Here is a 17,178-nt window from a genome sequence, read left to right as displayed (position 1 = left end):
AAGAACTTCCAACTTGTAGAAAACAGAACTGCTGTAGCTACACAAGACAAAGGCAGGGTTTCTAAGTGGCACAGATGATGATACCAGCTCACAGGCAGTAAGACAGCTCTGGTGGTAGCTGTCCACATATTTAGTGAAAGGAAATGTTTTTTTCGCCCTCATCCATAAAGTTCCTGCTGTCTATTCTATGGAGTCAAGTCACAGAGTCCAACACAAGCTCCCAGTTTTGCTTCCAATGCCATTTTTAAGGACCCTATCTCCTCTTTCTCAGGTTTGCAGGAGATGCCTCACTCACTCAAACACTTATTTCAATTAGCAAGTTCAGTACAGCTGTCAGCTATCAGGTGTATTTGGCTAAGCAGCACAACAGATCTGTAAACATAAATCCCAGCCACAGGCAGATGCTACACAAGTATGTATGGCTGTGCCAGCATGGGAAGGCTCAAGGACTACCAACAAAGAGCCTGTTTGCACAAAGGATCCAAAGACCCAGGACCATACCTTCATTTCTTTCTGCCAGCTCACATGATGAGCTTGCTATGTATAAATTTGGAGTTGGTGGTGTTTGGGAACATTTTATTTTGTACATGACAAGATTTTACACCAAGTCAGTTAAATAATACAAATTTACATTCATGAGGAATGTTTTTAGAAAAGTGAACTTAAAAAAAAAAACCTCCTTTACCCTTAAAACCCCATCCCTCAACATTTTACAGTGGAAAAAAACAAAACAATCTAATTCACATTCCCTCTTAACCCCCCAATGCAGGACAGTAGTTGAGTGCAGTTTACAGTTCATCTTTCACATCTGTGGATTCCTGTGAAGACAGAAAGAGAATCAGAATATTACTTTTTGAAAGCGGAAAAAAGTTACAAGAACTCCCAGAACAACAGAAATTTATATTACTGTCATTTCAGGTTATACTGCTCTGCAAACCTAACAGTAGTGGCATCAAAATTAAGTAGGTTCAGTACAGTAAATACTGTTTCTCAAATCTATTCTTATCTGACATTTAACAGTAGGAAATTACATTGCTACAATATTTGCACTAATCACTGGATATCATCTTGCAGGTCTCTTCCAAAAGCAACTCAAGAAAGCAGGCCCAGCTGGGACCTCAAAACAGCTTTCCAAGTTAGTATTATCAAAAAGCTATGGTATTAGAAGAGTTCAGCATATCCATCAAGACATAATTAAAACTGCAGATAAGAGCTGACTTCACATGACAGGTGAACTGTTCAGGAGCAATGTTGTAGTCTAGAGTGCTGTTCCAAGCCTGTATTATAAGCATCTAAAATTGCACTCTGGCTGATTTTGTTCATGTTTTTGCCCACAAGCTATGGAAATACCACAGGTAATTATCTTCACTAGAGTATTTGCTGCCATTTTCTAGCCACAGGGCACTGTTACAATCTCTAAGGCTTAATTTCACTCCAGCTTTGAACATACTTCAGTGTCATGTTTTCACAATACAGTTTAATAATAAATTTGTACTGCAATTTTGTCCCTCCCCCCTCCAAGAAAAGCCTGGATCATCTAACACTAAAATCTAGTGTCATGAAAGGCAAAATGAACAACTTTATTGCCAGGAAGCACCTACAGACAAAGTTGCACATGAATATTGTCTAGAAAGCTTCAAACTTGAGACCCTACCTTCTGTGTTTCACTGTCCTCAGCATCAGCATCCACTTCCTCTTCATCCTGCTCTGCCTCCTCAGCTGCATCTTCAGGCTCTTCAGGTTCCTCATCCACCTGTACACAAAGGTCACAAGCAATTTGCTTTACTTGCTTAGGCTGTTTAACTAATTGTGCACTAGCTAAATACAGGCTGTGGAAGTTTTCACTATCATTTCCTAACATTTGCCACAAGCTACCTGAAGGAAAAAGTACGATCTGTGTAGCACTGATCCACTGCAGCAAAACAGCCAGCAGAAGTTCTTGCAAAAGATTATGAGAACCTGCATTACTTGTACCCAGTTAGGAATTTCTCCATTTGAGAGACAGGGGCCAAAGGCCTGTGTACTCAGTTTACTCCTAGAGCCAGCACTTAATTAAGAACAGGAATATACTTGAGAAGCATAATGAAATAGAATCTCAAGCAACTACAAAGAAGAGCAAGGAATGAAGAATATGAGTATTAAGTATAGACTCATGGCTGGACTTTTGGTAGCCCACTTAAGTGCAGGAAGCTGGATACACTTCATTTTATGCAAGTGAATAGCAGCTGCAGTTTTTAAGATGAAGCAACAGTAAGTCAATTATCAGCCCAAGTGGAAGACAAACTAACCTTTGCATCCAGGTCAATGTTTAAACTCAAACGAAGCATCCTTTCTATTCTGTCTCCATATTCCTTAGTGTCTGGCAACATATATCCTGATCTCAGAGTTGCAGTTTCAAACAATACCACTGCAAGATCTGAAACAGTTTTGTCATCTTCATTTTCCTGACACAGAGAAACACAAGAAAATCAAAACAGACCTCTTAAAGCAGGTTGTATGCAGCCAAGTCAGTCAGTGTTTCACTACTGTTATTTATTTACCTTGACTCGCCTCAGCATGTCCTTGATCAGTGGATGCCTGGGGTTAATTTCAAATGTCTTCTTTTGGCTGGCATAGTAACTGGGAAGAGAAATTACAGCATTTCAAAGTACAGAACCCAACTAGATCTTTAAATCTACATACACTAGGTTACAGTCACAGCAACAAGTGTAATCCCCCCAGCCCTTTAATACTGGTGCAACTACAAAAAGCATTTAAGTTACTAAATTCATCTTCTCTTGTCAATGAATGGCAGATACCAAATGCCACTGGATGAGTCTTGCTCATCAGGCAGTTTTACACATTGGGCTTGGAAATAACAATCTAGGGCTATAATGGAAACTAACTTGGTTATAAATGACCTTAAAAACACCCAGGATCGTCTGAATTGGGTGGAAGCTTGTTATGGTTACACCAAGCAAGGGAGGCCGTCAACTGCATTTCATGACTGCTGTTATAGAACTGGAAACTTACTTTGTAGATATATCCTTCCCAGTCTGGTAAGCTTGAGCCTTCATGATTCTTTCCATGTTACCAGACCATCCATACTGACTAGCCACAAGAGCACACGGAGATTGAGTTAAACGTTGAGATAGCACAGCTTTTTCAATCTGTAGGAAAAAAAGCAAACCCCAGAACACCTTAATGTTAGTTCACAGAACTAATAGCTTACTTACACAGTGAATCAAGTAAATAACTCTGCATTTCCCTGTAAATGCAAGGATTTCTGAGGAATGTCTAGGATGACATTCTAACTAATGATCTTCCTGAATAAAGACAATATCCATACAGGTTTACCCATGAAGAGAGATGCTACTGTCAAGTCTGTACTCAAATAATCTGCAAAGTATGTTGCAGCAAGTACAATGAGTAAAAATAATCACTACATATAACACAATATTTTACCTTGTCTTTGAGAGCTTTGTCTTTCATCCAGTTTAAGAGGGGTTCAAATTCCTTTTCCAAGGCTTCCCGACTCTCTTTAGACTTTTCACTTTCTTCAAACTTAACTCCCTCTTTTGCTACATTCTGAAACCTCTTGCCATCAAACTCTGGCAAAGCCTGAATACAGTATTCATCTACAGGTTCTGTCAGATAGATCACTTCATAGCCTTTTTTCAGCAGACGCTCAACAAATGGTGAGGACTCAGCCTAGAATGAAAACATTTAAGGTGTCAGGTTAATTGCATCGCTAGTAGCAGCTACCAAAACCTGTACAACTATCTGGCAAATATTGGTACCAAAAAAACTGAACTGCAGTAGTAACATAAGCATGGAGTCTCCACATTTACAGTAAATAAACAATTCTCAACAATGATGGTAGTAAAACTAAAAGCTATAATATACTGTACCCCTTCCTTTCTTTTCACTCTTACATACCTCCTTTCTGCTGGCACCAGCCATGAAGTAGATTTTGTCTTGCTTCTCCTTCATTCTTTCCACATACTGATCAAGGCTTGTGAGGTTGCTTTCATGATGAGAAGACTGGAAGCGCAGAAGTTTAGCGAGTCGGGTACGATTGGAGTGATCCTCAATAACACCAAGCTTCACATTAGTACCAAACTCTTTCCAGAATGTGTCGTTGTATTTTTCCTCTGCAATTTTCTTGATCATATCAAGAGTTTTGCGAACAAGTTTCTTTCTGATCACCTAAAAAAAGCAGCAATACTGAGTTCCAACAGTAAGTATTTGGAATAACCCCCAGTGCAACCTCACTTTAAGGAACAGATTCCGCTTTGTATCCCTGATCTGAAGTAGACAGGTAATCTGGAAACAGCAGTAACTGAGTTTCCTTTACATTAATTTCAGAGTCATGTAACGAAATTCATCAAGCTATTAATTCTTCTAAACTTTGCTGCCATCGTGTGCTTACAATGAAGGAATTTTAAACCAATTAGCTTACCTTTAACAATTTATGCTGCTGAAGTGTTTCACGGGACACATTCAAAGGAAGATCATCAGAATCCACCTAAATGAGAAAGTAAGTTTTAAGTATATCAGGCAGTATTTGAAGTTAAAAAAGAAATTAAATGCAAGTAAGATTTATAATACTTACAACACCCTTAACGAAGTTAAGATACTTGGGCATCATGTCATGGAAGTCATCAGTGATGAACACTCTTCGAACATACAGCTGAAATACAAGAGCAGAGAGCACCCCAAGTTACTTCAGGGTTTTTTTCCTTTGCCACAAAACCATATGCACACACCTTTCTGTCATACCTTAATGAAATCACTTTTTTTGGATCCATATTCATCAAAGAGTCCACGTGGAGCAGAATTAGGAACAAACAATATGGATTTGAAAGTTACTTCCCCTTCAGCAGTGAAGTGGATGTATGCCATTGGGTCATCGTGTTCCTGTGAAGAGAGAATGCTTTCAATTGACATGGGGAAATTACCAGTGAGTTTATACATTTCCAATAATAACACAAGTTTGGCAAATAAGTGCAATTATTTTACAATTAATCCATATAGCCATGCTAGAGTCTACAATGGAGACAAAAGTTTAAGTTACAAGAGCAGAGTAACTCATGTGAAAAGAACCTTCTTGGAGACCTCCCAGGTTTTGCTGGATTTTAACAAGCCAGTCACTAAAAAGTTACCAATAGCCAATAGAGTATCATCATACCACAGTTAAGACACTCCAGAGTAACACATTACACTGTAGTGATACAAAGACAACACTTCTAGGAAACTCTGTCTCCTTTCTTCCACCACATGAAACAAATACTATAACCCTCAGCCTAAATACAAATTTGCCTGTCAAAATTTAAACACATCAGTAAGCTCCACATGAGCTGCAAGATAATACTTTCCAAATCTAGACCAACCAACTTGGTTGGCAGTACCTTCTCTCTGGAAGATAAATTCTTGACTGAGAGGTTATACCTTCCAGGCTCTCTGCAGTTCCATCTACTGACAGCAATTAATGAATTCTTCAGAAAGAGCCCATCCTATAAGCACTCAGTTTTATTTACATAGCCGGACAAGCAAACCTCTTGCTTAGGAATCATCTTGAGGACCTGAACTTACCTTGGAAAAGGTTTTGTAAAAAGCTTTGTATTCATCTTCTTCAACTTCTTTAGATGGTCTCTGCCAGATTGGTTTTATGTCATTCATGAGCTCCCAGTCCCACACAGTCTTTTCAACCTAGATAAATAAACAAAATAGTATAAAAAATACTCATTTTTAACTACAGCTTAGGCCAATTAAAGGCACTCCTGAAGCTAAAACATAAAATAGCATTTAAAAATCCCAAACATGCTTCTTTCGTTTTATGCAAAAGATCTGGACATTATGCAACAATCTGGACATTCTCATTTTAAGTATACACATTAGTGTAACACATGGGAACAAAACTTTAGTCTGCAATGTAGTGTGCTCCATGTACATTTAACACATTTACTAAGCACCAGTGTTTCTGTTTTAATGCCACTCTGGAAAATTCTTCTCTGCAGAGTATATTAAATTTAAACTTGTCAACAGTGTCAAATTACAGAATTCCACTACCATTTCAAGCAGTTCATGCAAGTGCTTATAATTAGCTGCGACCACAGCTTCACAAGGCTACTGCCAATCATCTGCCTGACTTCTACCTAGCCTGTTTCACTTAAAATCTCTCCTACCATCTCACTTTAAAAGGATTTGCTTCTTGAAAGCACACACTACTGAAATGCACCTCTGCAAGACTACCTTTGAAAATTGCTGACATCTGACATGAGTCACAGGATCCCAAGGCTAACAAAAGCTTACCTTCTTAGTTTTTGGTTTCTTTTCTTCCTCCTCTTCTTCAACTGCTGCTTCATCATCTGTTTCTTCTTCTTTCTCCTTTGCTTCCTCCTCTTCAATGGGTTCTTCAACAGTCTCTGTCTAAAGAGACAACCAAAGGTGGGGATTTTAACACCCTGACTTACTACCAGGTATGTTCCAGTATTCTCTCAAACAGCTTCATCTTTCACAGCACTAGCCTGACTTCTGCTATTTGTTGCAAACTTCTCTATGAGAAGTATTTTTCATTTGCTTTTCCATTAATATATACTTTCCTTCAATATACTGGGAGATGACCACACTCAAATTTTTCAATGCTTTACACATAATGCTAATCAGAGACTTGGATTTTAAGTTGGTGCTACACCAAGAAAACATCACAACAGGCCTAAAATCTAAGACACTGCCCTGTTTTTTTTACAGAAGGGTATCTAGCCATGGCTATGCTTGAGAACTTAACAAGGCTTCCATCTACCAAAGCCAGTAGAAGAAAGATCCTTATTAGTAATTAGCAGTGTTTCTCCTTTGGTAAAGTTCTTTGACTCAGAATAAAAACAAGTTCCTTTAAAGTTTGTGGTTTTAGCAACAGACCAGCATCTGGAGAAAAAAAATAACTAGTAAAATAGCAGCCAAAAGAGTCAGGAACAGAAGAATTTTAGAAATCGAACAAGAAGGCAGGCCCTTAGTGCTCATGAAAGATCTGGCCAGACAGCTTACATAACCAAAGCTCATACTGGACAATGCTCACTTAAACACACTTACCTTGCTGCTCCACACATATATGGGGAAGTTTATGAACTGGGAGTATTTCTTCACTAGATTTTTAACAGTGTCCAGCTCAAGGTAATCTGATGCTTCCTCCTTCAAGACAAGGCTAAAGAAAAAAACAAAGCAAAAACCCCAGTAAAGTGCTGAACAATTATTTTGACAGTTTTATAGCAGAATATACATTTCTTATGCCACTGAGATTGACCAACTGAGCCAGAGCATGGTGCTAATAACTAAGAGTAGGGGGTTGATCCACATATGGGATCATTCACTTAAGAGTTGGATTTGATGATCTTTGTGGGTCCCAACTCAGAACAACCTGTGATTTTGGCTGCAGCCATAGCAATTCAGGTTTATGCAAGTGAGCTTTTTTATTAGTTCAGCTCCAAGCATCTCTTAAAAAATACAATCCTTACTCAACCAGCAATTGTTTCACTGGTTGAGGCAGAACACAACATTGGAAAGTTTAAATGAAAACATCAAACCATATCGATACTTATCAGGATCTTGATGCACCCTCAAGGGCTTTACTTCCACCTAGAGCACCAGGATCAACTTTTTTACACTGAATGCCTCCTCCAGAAAAACATCCTCTAAACCCAGAGCAAATAAATTTACCTGCTCATGAAAACAATTAAAATATAACTAGCAAACTACCTCCAGTTTGAAATTTGCATCAGACCATCCTCACTGATACATTAACAGCAGCTAGTTTCCAAGCAAAGCTCTACAGCCACTTTATAGGTTTTGCTAGGCCAGAATTGTGTTGAGTGACTGAATGAGCCTGAAGGCAGCTGAACTGTGTGGAACTACTTGCTGAGAGTTGTCAAGACATTCATAGTTTCGTTAGCTCATCTAACAGAACATGAAGTGAACTACATTTCTTTTTGGTTGCAGTTTGTGTTTTGCATATTTCTATTAAAACGAACAACAGCTGCATTACAAGAAATAATAAAGCTAAAGTCACTTATATTTCAATAAGCAAAGTGTACCCACAGTACATTTTTTATTTTAAGATTAAACAAAAATCTTACGTTATGGTTGTGCCACGTCCTAAGGTGTTCCCTCTTGGGTCATCGATCACAGAGAATTCATTTGAATCTGACTCCCAAATATGCTGAGTATCATTGTTGTGTTTTGATGTGACAATAACTCTGTCTGCTACTAAGAAAGCAGAATAAAAGCCAACACCAAACTGGCCAATTAACTCAGATGTTGACTGACTATCATCCTGCATTTCAGTCATCTTGTTTAAGAATTCACTTGTACCAGACTTTGCAATGGTACCCAGGTTTTTAACTAACTCCTCCTTTGTCATGCCAATACCCGTATCTGTAACATGAAGCATGTTCTTCTCTTTATCGCACTGAAAAAAAAATAAAGAAAAAAATGCAGTTTGACTCCGCTGTGAATCTTAACACATGCCAAAGAAAAAGTAGCTATTCAAATTCAAACACACCTGACTACAATAAACTGAATTTGCAGTAACTACAGAAATGAGGAAGACCTTTCTTAAAAGTAGCCCAATACTTCAGTTGCTCTTTATAAAAACAGAAGCAGATTTTTACTATGAAAAGAGGAGTCTTTGATAAAGTTCATTGCAAGGGTTCTCATGTGGTCCTAGTTTATATTTGTATCAGTATTAAGCCAAAAATAGAAATTTAATGATGCAGTGTGATTTTACATTCCTCCACCACTTCTTTGAAAGAGATGTTTGTATCTAATTCTTACCTTGATTTTAACTGTAAGTTCCTCATTGCCAGCAAGAGCATTTTCATCAGTTAACGATATCAACCGTATCTTATCTAAAGCATCTGAAGCATTTGAAATAAGTTCCCGCAAGAAAATCTGAAATAGAAACCAGTAGTCAAGAATACCAGGAGAGACAGACACACACCTCCCAAAATTCAAACGTGATTTGCAAATGAAGGCACTAACCTCTTTATTTTTATATAGAGAATTGATAATTAGCTTCATCATTCTGTTCACTTCTGCTTGAAATGCAAACTTCTCAGATTTCTCTCTGATTTCTTTGATCTGGGATGCATTTAGGCCATCTAGTTGGATAGCTTCTTCCTCTCTGTTAGGACAATGAAAAATCTATCAAGGAGTCTTGTCCACAAACAGAATGACTAATTTAATCAGAAAGTAGCAGCAGTAACACTTAATCACTGATGCAGCACAAAATTACATGATCAAATGAGTCAAGTGCAAGAGTGGCCATCCTTAGCTATATAACCATAATCCAAAAACGTAAGTGAAAAATCATGCTTTTTGAGGCTTTTTGCAAGTTGAGGCATTTTTTCATAAGAATTCAGGGAATAATACAGGTAATCTAAAAGCTGCTACAACCCTCAACATGTGGAGCACCTTGCAAGACAAGGAGCATTTTATGGGCATGGAGCGATTCCATCCACAGGCACTAAACTGACACCATTTATGACATGCATGAGTAAACCCCAATTAACAGCTATCGATATTTGATAAAAACAAAAGCTGAACTTTTCTGAAACCAAGTTCTCAAGCTCGCTTTTATTTAGAAAGAAATAAGTCTCTTACAGGAACGTTTTATTTCCCCCAGCTAACTGGATCCCTCTTTTGAATAGAGCTCTCAACTTATTTCTGAGGCATAACTAGTGCTCAAATTGACCCTTCCAACACCAGGGCGCCCGAGGTACCAACCTCTGAACAACTTCATCATCCGTTCGAGACCCTTCTCTGCTTTTGCCCAAGTCATCTTCCACGGTCCCATCTACATCCACCTCATCGGCTCTGACCGCCACTGGGAAAACAAGGAAACCAGCGCCCTGAGCCCGATCCCCACGCTACGCACTACCCCAACTTCTCCGCTTGCCCCTCCCCACATCTTCAGGCTCAGCTCTGCACCTCGAGTCCCCCGCCCCCCCGCCAGGGGAGCTCAGCCCAGCCCAGCCCAGCCCAGCCGGAGACACGGGAGATGGGCAAGGGGAGGCCTCCTCCCACCCTCCGCCCCCGCCCGTGACGGCGCATGAGCCGCGCGGCCCCCTCCCCCCGCCGCCCCATCCCCGGAGAGGGCAGGCCCGGGCAGGGCAGGCGGGGGCCCGAGCACCGCTTCTCCTCCCCACGGGGCAGACTGAGGGGTCCCGACCGAGACCCCACTTCCCCTCGGCGACCTTCATTCCCTTCACCCCGGCACACGGCTTGGGAAGGCGGGTGGGGAGGGCCTGTTAGCCGGGACCCCGACACCCCTCCGCCAGAACCTTCTAGAAACCCGCAGGCGCTCACCGGCCAGGAGCAGCACACACGCCAGAGCGAGCGCCCAGACCGACTTCATGGCGGCCGCAGTGACAAGAGAAGAGCCCCCGGCGCCGCCGCCCCGCGCTCCCCAGCCCGTCCCGCGCCGCCGCCGATCCCGCTGGAGCGGCCGCGACCCTCCCCCTCCGCCTTATCAACCCCAGGGTGGGGGAGGGCCGCGCCACTCTGCCCAATAGCAGCGCACCACGCCAAACATGCAGCCAATGGAGAGCTTGGGAAGGCGGGGTCTGCAGTCATCGCCGCCAATCGTGACTTTCCATGTGCGGTTTCCTGCGGTCGGAGCGTGGCCGGCGCCGATTGGCGGGCGGAGCCGCGCTCGGCCAATGGCGTGCGCGATGGGGCGTGGCCAGCGCGGCCCCGGGCGGCGCTGCGATGAATGACCCGCGGTGTTTAACGGGGGGACCGCGTGGGGCGCGGCCGCGAGAGCAACAGGGACCATCTCTATACGCAACACTGGCTCCGACCGCTTCCGGGGACACCCGGAATGCTCATCGGGGAGACGGGGTGCTATGGCAATTGGCACTTCCGGTCGCGGCGGCACCCCCGGGTACCGAGAGGAGGGAAAAGTCACGATTAAGGCCATAACCAGCTGGGCCGAGCGGCGGGAGTAGCACCGGGCCTGGGCCGCCGTAGCCGCCGGCAGAGGCAGGGCGGCGCTGGCGCGTCCCGCTGTGCGCCCCACTGAGCGGGCATCGGAACGCGGTGGGCCGCGTACGCCGTTTCTGCGCGGTGCATGCCGGGAGCTGTAGTTCGCGCCGTCGGTGCCCCGTGGCGCCCCCTGCTGCCGCGGCGCAGGGACACCATGGCTGGGTCCTGCCCCACAGTGGCTCGGGGCCTCACGGTCCCGCTGTTGTCCTTGTGCCCCTGGCCTTGGCTCTCCGCTCCTCTCTGCGCGCCTAGTGCCTCACACCGCTATGAGAGAAAACGGCTGGCTTCTGCCGAGCCTCTCTGGGGACTCTCGGTGCTGGTGGAGGAAAAATCAAGCCGGGTGGTTGGCAGGTCTCCCTCTTCTCCAGGTTTCCAGCGCTCATCAGGGTGACCGTTCTCCCGGGAGCTCGTTAGCGCTCCTCAGCCTACCCTGGGGGCCTTTGTTTATCCACCCGCGGCCGTCCCTTCCCCCCGCGGAGCGGCGGCTCCAGCAGCTGCCTCAGGTGTGGGGGAACGCGGGACCTGCCGCCCCGGTGCCGCCCTGGCGGGCAGGGGCAGTGCGAGGGCGGCTGCCATCTGTGGCACGCTAAAAGGGAGCCCTGCTGCCCCAGGGATGAGACCTTTCCCGTGCATTTCCAGCGGCCCTGGCAGGGCTTGCAGCTTTGGACATGAAATGCAGCCTGTGCGACTTCTGCAGTGCACCGCTGTTAACAGGTTGTGCTAATAAGTTACTTGAAATAGTTTATAACCCCCATCACCATCCTGAAAAAGTGTGCCCAGGCTTTCATGTGCCAGTCACCTGTTTCATCTTACACGTTTAACGCTAGACTGGGGAAAAAACCCCACCAAATACCAAAGCACAAACTTGCAAGCAATGATTTAATGGACTTTGTACTTGGAGAGGAATATATTTGAAAGAGATTGATTGGTGATGTGTAATGCAAAAAACAAAAGCCCTCACTGTGTTTACAGTTTCACAAACACGGAGCTTAGTCTATTGGTAGCTGAAAGTCTTGGCAAAAATAAGTTTATCGTCTTTAGTTATACAATGGGCCAGATAAGTTTTTGGTTTTTTTTACTTTAAAATTCAGTGTTGTACCTTTCTGTCCTCTTGATAATTAATATTTATGGAACTGAAAAGGAGCCTTTGTATTGCAGTAAAGAATGATTATATTTGGGTTCTTCTTAATGAAGTGTCACGCTTTAACCCCACCTGGTAACAAAGTCCTGTGCAGCCACTTCCTCACTCCTGCTCTTGGGCTGCAGGAGAGAATCAGAAGACTAAAAGTGGTAAAACTCCTGAGTTAAGATGAAGATAGTTTAACAGGTAAAACAAAAGCCATGCATGCAAACAAAGCAAAACAGGGAATTAATTCACCATTTCCCATAGGCAGGTGAGTGTCCAGCCATTCCCAGGACAGCAGGGCCCCAGCACACATAGCAGTGACTTGGGAAGACAAACACCATCACTCCCAACATCCCCCCCTTCCCCCTTCTTCCCCCGGCTCTATGTGCTGAGCACAGTGCCCTGTGGCATGGAATGTTCCTTGGGTCAGTTGGGCTCAGCTGTCCTGCCTGTCCCCTCACAAATTCTGGTGCACCTTCAAGCTCCTTGATGGTGGGGGGGTGTGAGGGGCAGAAAAGGCCTTGACTCTGTGCAAGCACCACTCAACAATAACCAAAACATCCCTGAGTTATCAACACTGTTTTCAGTGCAAATCCAAAACACAGCCCTGTGCCAGCTACTGTGAAGAAAATTCTATCCCAGTCAAAGCCAGCACAAGAAGGCAATGTTCAATTGTGACCTCTTTAAAAGACTCATGAAACTTGTCTGTATGATTTGCAGTTTTAATAGGTGTTCCTCATGAATCACAAATTATATGAGAAGTAAAAAGGACAGTTACTCTTCCAACACATATGTGGGAATGACTGTTAAAAATAAATATGAGAGGTCAATGTCAGGGTTGTAAGTAAAAAAAATTTGTCAGGTTTTTGTTAAGACTTGTGTGAAGTTGAAGAATTATTTTCTGAAGAGTAGTCCTACATATTTGAAAATACAATTTCATTATTCAGGAGTCTAAGCACAGAAAGTTTATCTTTTTCTAAGACTCACCTACAAGCAGTTCAGGATTTGATTTCCTACTTGTGCCTCTATGATTCCCAGAGTGAGATATGTTGCTTTATGACTGTGAATGTGCATTTGAAGGACACAGAGATAAACAGAGTAGAATTGTCTTCTAGAATTCTTGCTTTAGAAGATTTTCTTGGCATTTCTGTTTTAGCAGTCATTTTACTGGCAGCAGGAAAATGTAATGTGTTGTGACAATCATTTTGAACGTTGGTAACTGGAATAGTAAGAATGCAAACTAATTCTGTTATTGACTGTACTAAACCAACAGAGATTTTAAATTAAGTCTAGTGGAATTCAAATTTTATTGGTTACTTTGCCCCTATGATTATACAGTGTAGAATGTTGCTTTTGAAGGAAATACGAAACCTGATAAATCTGTGTTTGTCTGTTGAATTTAAAGGCTAGACTAGTAAGAAGTGTAATGAGTTTACCAGCATTGATTGCTTGATGTAGATTATACTGTTTGCTTTCATGAATGCCAATTTGGATTCCCCAGGACAAAACTGATAGGCAAGAATGAGGCAGCTGAGTACTTATGCTCTCAGAAAGTAAGTTTATTCTCTTTACAAGGAGGCTGTAAATTGGAGAAAATTTCAGCTTAAAAACTTAAGGGAGCTTTTAAGCTCTTTGTTGCACTGACTACTGCTGCCATTCAAAAGAAGTCTGAGTATCACCTTTCAGGAATGAATACCAAAGGGAAGATGTAACTGTTAAGTGGTGCTAGTTCTTCAGCAACTTAGATTTAACTTGCATTACAGAGGTCTATAAAGCAATTAGATATGTTTTAATAATTGTGTGCATAACGATTGAAATAGTCTATTTTAGCACTGTGCTTTTCTGTTGAATAAAAATTCAGGGTCATGTGGTGATAAGAGAAATGGAAATCAGGCAGTGTCTCCTTCCATGCAAACAGCAGAGCGAGCCCCTCTCCAGTCTGTTGAACACAACTTTATCAGGTCATGCCTGTGTCCGTGTATAAGTCACCTCTCTGAAGCAGGCCACGCCATTCCAACTCGATTTGTTTGAACTAGCGAGAAGCGTAACCTTGACAGAAATAGCTGTGCAGATAAACTGAGAGGAGTTCTTAAGACCTGACTGTGGGTATTGGACTTAACCAGCTAAATTAGCCAGCTAATCTTCCTGAGCTCCATCTGTAACAGTGAGCCAGTCCTCCTTTCACTGTCCTGCTTTGGCTCTGTCAGACTCTCCTGAGCAGGTTTAACTCTCTAGTCCTGCAAAATGCTTGGTAGTTAAATTGGCTTATACCAGGTGCAGGCTGAACCAGACAAGAGCATGGTAAAGAGCAGGAGTTTGTGGCTAAGAGAAGGTGATATTCTGGTTTTTGTGGCAGTGAGCTGAACCTGGGATGTAAATTACATAGGACAAAGGTATTGTATATAGGTGCAAACATAAGGAAGCCATAAAACTAAACAATTAGTTTGCAATGTCAGAATATCACCTCTCTTAGTACGCAGTTAAATTGAAATCTGCAACTAATACAAGTTACATTTTTGTTCATGGATAATTAAAATTCTTTAATTTGTGTTACTGCTAACCAGCAATTTATGGCCGTACTGTATCTGAAAAAGACATGTAAGTGATTTTATGTGAGAATAATTAATGCAGTCTGAAGTTTGTACCACCAAATTGAGCCCTGTCTTTCTCACATGATAATGTATTGTGGTATCTTTTAAAACCGTACATGGAGAGTTTCTGTTCCTTCCCTCTGCAGTGTCTGCATCAGGGACTAAATACTGTGTGTACAGCACAAACTGAAGACATTGCCACTTACATAAGATGTTCTGCAACATCTGGGACTGAGTGTGAATATGAAACAAAAAAACTGCTGCCAGTAACTAGCTTTTCAAGCTGATTATCCAAATATTAGACAATTTTGACAGTAACTACATACATACAAGCAGGATTAAAATGCTGTTGTTTAAAGTTTGGAGTAAAGTGTTTGTTCTTCAGATATAATTTGGCTTTTGGTTGTCTTTATTCCTTTTCTCTGGAGACTGTTGATTGCACTGCAGCTGTCACTGTTGAAAAGTCTGTAATCTGTGGTGTGTTCCCCTCATCAAATATTTTTGAAATTTGCAAGGTGTTCCTTGAAGTTTAATGCTCTATATATTTATAATAGAAAAATTCACAGAAGAGAATGGACTTTAAGGAGCCTACCACGAAGGGAAAATTTAGTTAAGGTGAAGATTTATATCTAGAAGGATCTTTTTACAGATAAAATAATCATGTTTTGATCATTATAAAACTCTCCCTCAGTCTTCAAATACTGAAACCTCTGTAAGTTTCAGTATCACTAGAAATCTGCACCTGCAGCAACATATATCTATGGCTTATACCATTGCTGTCCACTGGCAGTTTTGTCCAAGAACAGAGGCATGAAGGTATAAAAGGTTTCGAAGAGAAGACACTGAGCTTTAAAAAGCGTGTTTTCTTTTTCGTCCTCCCCTGCCTGACAGCACGGGAGGAGGGAAGAGCTAGAGTGGAGGAGCTGCAGGGCTGGGGCTGGATTTGCTGGGCGAGAGCTCGCCCTGGTGGCCTGTCAAGAGCTCAGCCCTGCCAGGTCCTTACGTGCACACGGCTGCCTTATATTTGTTGTTCCTCCTCCTTTTAGGAAATATTTCATCATCTTATCCTCCTTTTGGTACTGCCTTTATATGTTTATCCCCTTATAGGGACATTACAACCAGAAAGAGGGATTTCTCAAATATTTCGGCTGTTCTTTGCACATATGTATGTAGACATGTATTTAAAGTATTTCTCTTTTTAATAGGGAGATTATATTTCTGGTGGTTACACAAATTGCCATCTTTTTGAAAATTATTTTTCATGATTTCTCTCTTCTTGTGTCCCAGAAAGGCTTTTTGCGGTACTGCTAGAGAAAGTTAATAGACAACCTTTCAACAGCACCCATTTATGTCAAGAAAAACCAGTCTTTATTCCTCCATTCAGAGAAATCATGAGTAAACTGCAGTAGCCTGGGAACTTTTGACCTATTAACTGCACAGCAAGGAGTGCCAGGATCTCTGTGAATAGCTGGAGGTGTACTTTAGTTATGTCTGGGTTTTGTTTCTTATACGTTAGGTCAAATGTAATAAAATACTGAAAAATAAATACTAAAACAATTAGGAGGAAAAAAAAAATTTGTAACTAATTTTGTGAAATCCATTTTTGTATCAATTGAAAACCTGAGTGCTTTTTGTATGTCCAGATTTACTTAAAAAGAAGAGAGAACCTTTTTTTGGGGTCCTGAAATGAATTTTAAGGATAGCACCACCATTTTTTTCTTTACTAGACTAGTCTATATTGACCAGGTGCAGATGAGTCTAGCCAGGACATCACCTTGACCAAGCCAGCTATACCTAGATCACAGCCTAGAAGCAAACTAAGGCCCAATCTTGAGTTTACCTGCAACTCAGGAGCCAAAGAGTGGGAGGTGTGTGGGTGGAAGCACAGACAAGGTCTCTCACAGCTGTTCTCACAGGACCTGCTCCAGTACACAGCTGTGCTGCATCAGAGAATGGCCAGAACACTGGCAGCTGAAGTCTCAGAGGAGGGAGGGTGGATGATGAGGATTACAAAAGTTTGGTAGGGAAGAAAGCTTGTAGGCTCCTTAAAGTAATTGACAGCCTTTTTGTGGGTCTGGGGTTTTGTTTCTGAAATATTTCCTTTTCTAAGTTAGGGGATTGTGAGATACCCTGGCTGAGGTGTTCCAGCTATGCAGACAAGCATGAAATCTCTCTCTTCTTACTGCTACTATGGGATGAGTTCAGGAAACTCCAGTGACCCCTCTTCATTGTAGAAGCACCAGGCAGCATGAGCAGCTTTGATAATATGGTTAATATATTGGAAAATTAATGAAATATTTATTGATCAGGACAAAACTATTTTTTTTTTCTCTAGGGTGTGTTACTCTTCTCCACTGAACTTGGTTTCCTGGTTCTGGGGTACACTGATTACAAAACTCCTTTTCAGGTCTTCTCTGTGTCATTAGACTGTCCTTTCTGTTC

General features: G+C 42.1%; 2 protein-coding genes across 2 annotated transcripts in view; one reads left to right on the top strand and one right to left on the bottom strand.

Annotated features, from left to right (window-relative positions):
* Positions 1–559: 559 nt before the first annotated feature.
* On the bottom strand, positions 560–11,086 carry HSP90B1 (heat shock protein 90 beta family member 1). The gene is made up of 18 exons (XM_086887144.1): positions 10,342–11,086; positions 9,760–9,859; positions 9,016–9,157; positions 8,809–8,925; positions 8,112–8,443; positions 7,072–7,183; positions 6,295–6,411; positions 5,575–5,691; positions 4,762–4,899; positions 4,595–4,672; positions 4,442–4,507; positions 3,919–4,188; positions 3,445–3,690; positions 3,013–3,149; positions 2,541–2,619; positions 2,289–2,444; positions 1,655–1,753; positions 560–818 (listed from the first exon to the last, which is right to left on the bottom strand). Exons 1-18 carry the CDS (start codon positions 10,388–10,390, stop codon positions 789–791), a joined length of 2,385 nt encoding a protein of 794 aa, XP_086743270.1. The 5' UTR covers positions 10,391–11,086; the 3' UTR covers positions 560–788.
* Positions 11,087–11,134: 48 nt separating this feature from the next.
* Positions 11,135–17,178, top strand: part of NT5DC3 (5'-nucleotidase domain containing 3) — a 34,685-nt gene continuing 28,641 nt past the window's right edge. Inside the window, exon 1 of the mRNA XM_023936768.2 lies at positions 11,135–11,733. Within this exon, the coding sequence (XP_023792536.1) occupies positions 11,688–11,733 (46 nt within the window). The 5' untranslated portion in view covers positions 11,135–11,687. The remainder of the gene's footprint in view (positions 11,734–17,178) is intronic.

Source organism: Cyanistes caeruleus, chromosome 4 (assembly GCF_971803275.1).
Source record: "Cyanistes caeruleus chromosome 4, bCyaCae1.hap1.1, whole genome shotgun sequence".
In the NCBI taxonomy this organism is placed as follows: Eukaryota; Metazoa; Chordata; class Aves; order Passeriformes; family Paridae; genus Cyanistes; species Cyanistes caeruleus.
This window is presented reverse-complemented; position numbering and strand designations above follow the sequence as displayed.

Coding starts and splice junctions, on each gene's coding strand:
- HSP90B1 (XM_086887144.1), bottom strand. CDS start 10,390: ATGAAGTCGGTCTGGGCGCTCGCTCTGGCGTGTGTGCTGCTCCTGGCC. Junction 4,900..5,574: donor TTTACAAAACCTTTTCCAAG/GTAAGTTCAGGT, acceptor CTCTCTTCACAG/GAACACGATGACCCAATGGC. Junction 3,691..3,918: donor CTGGTGCCAGCAGAAAGGAG/GTATGTAAGAGT, acceptor TTTTCATTCTAG/GCTGAGTCCTCACCATTTGT.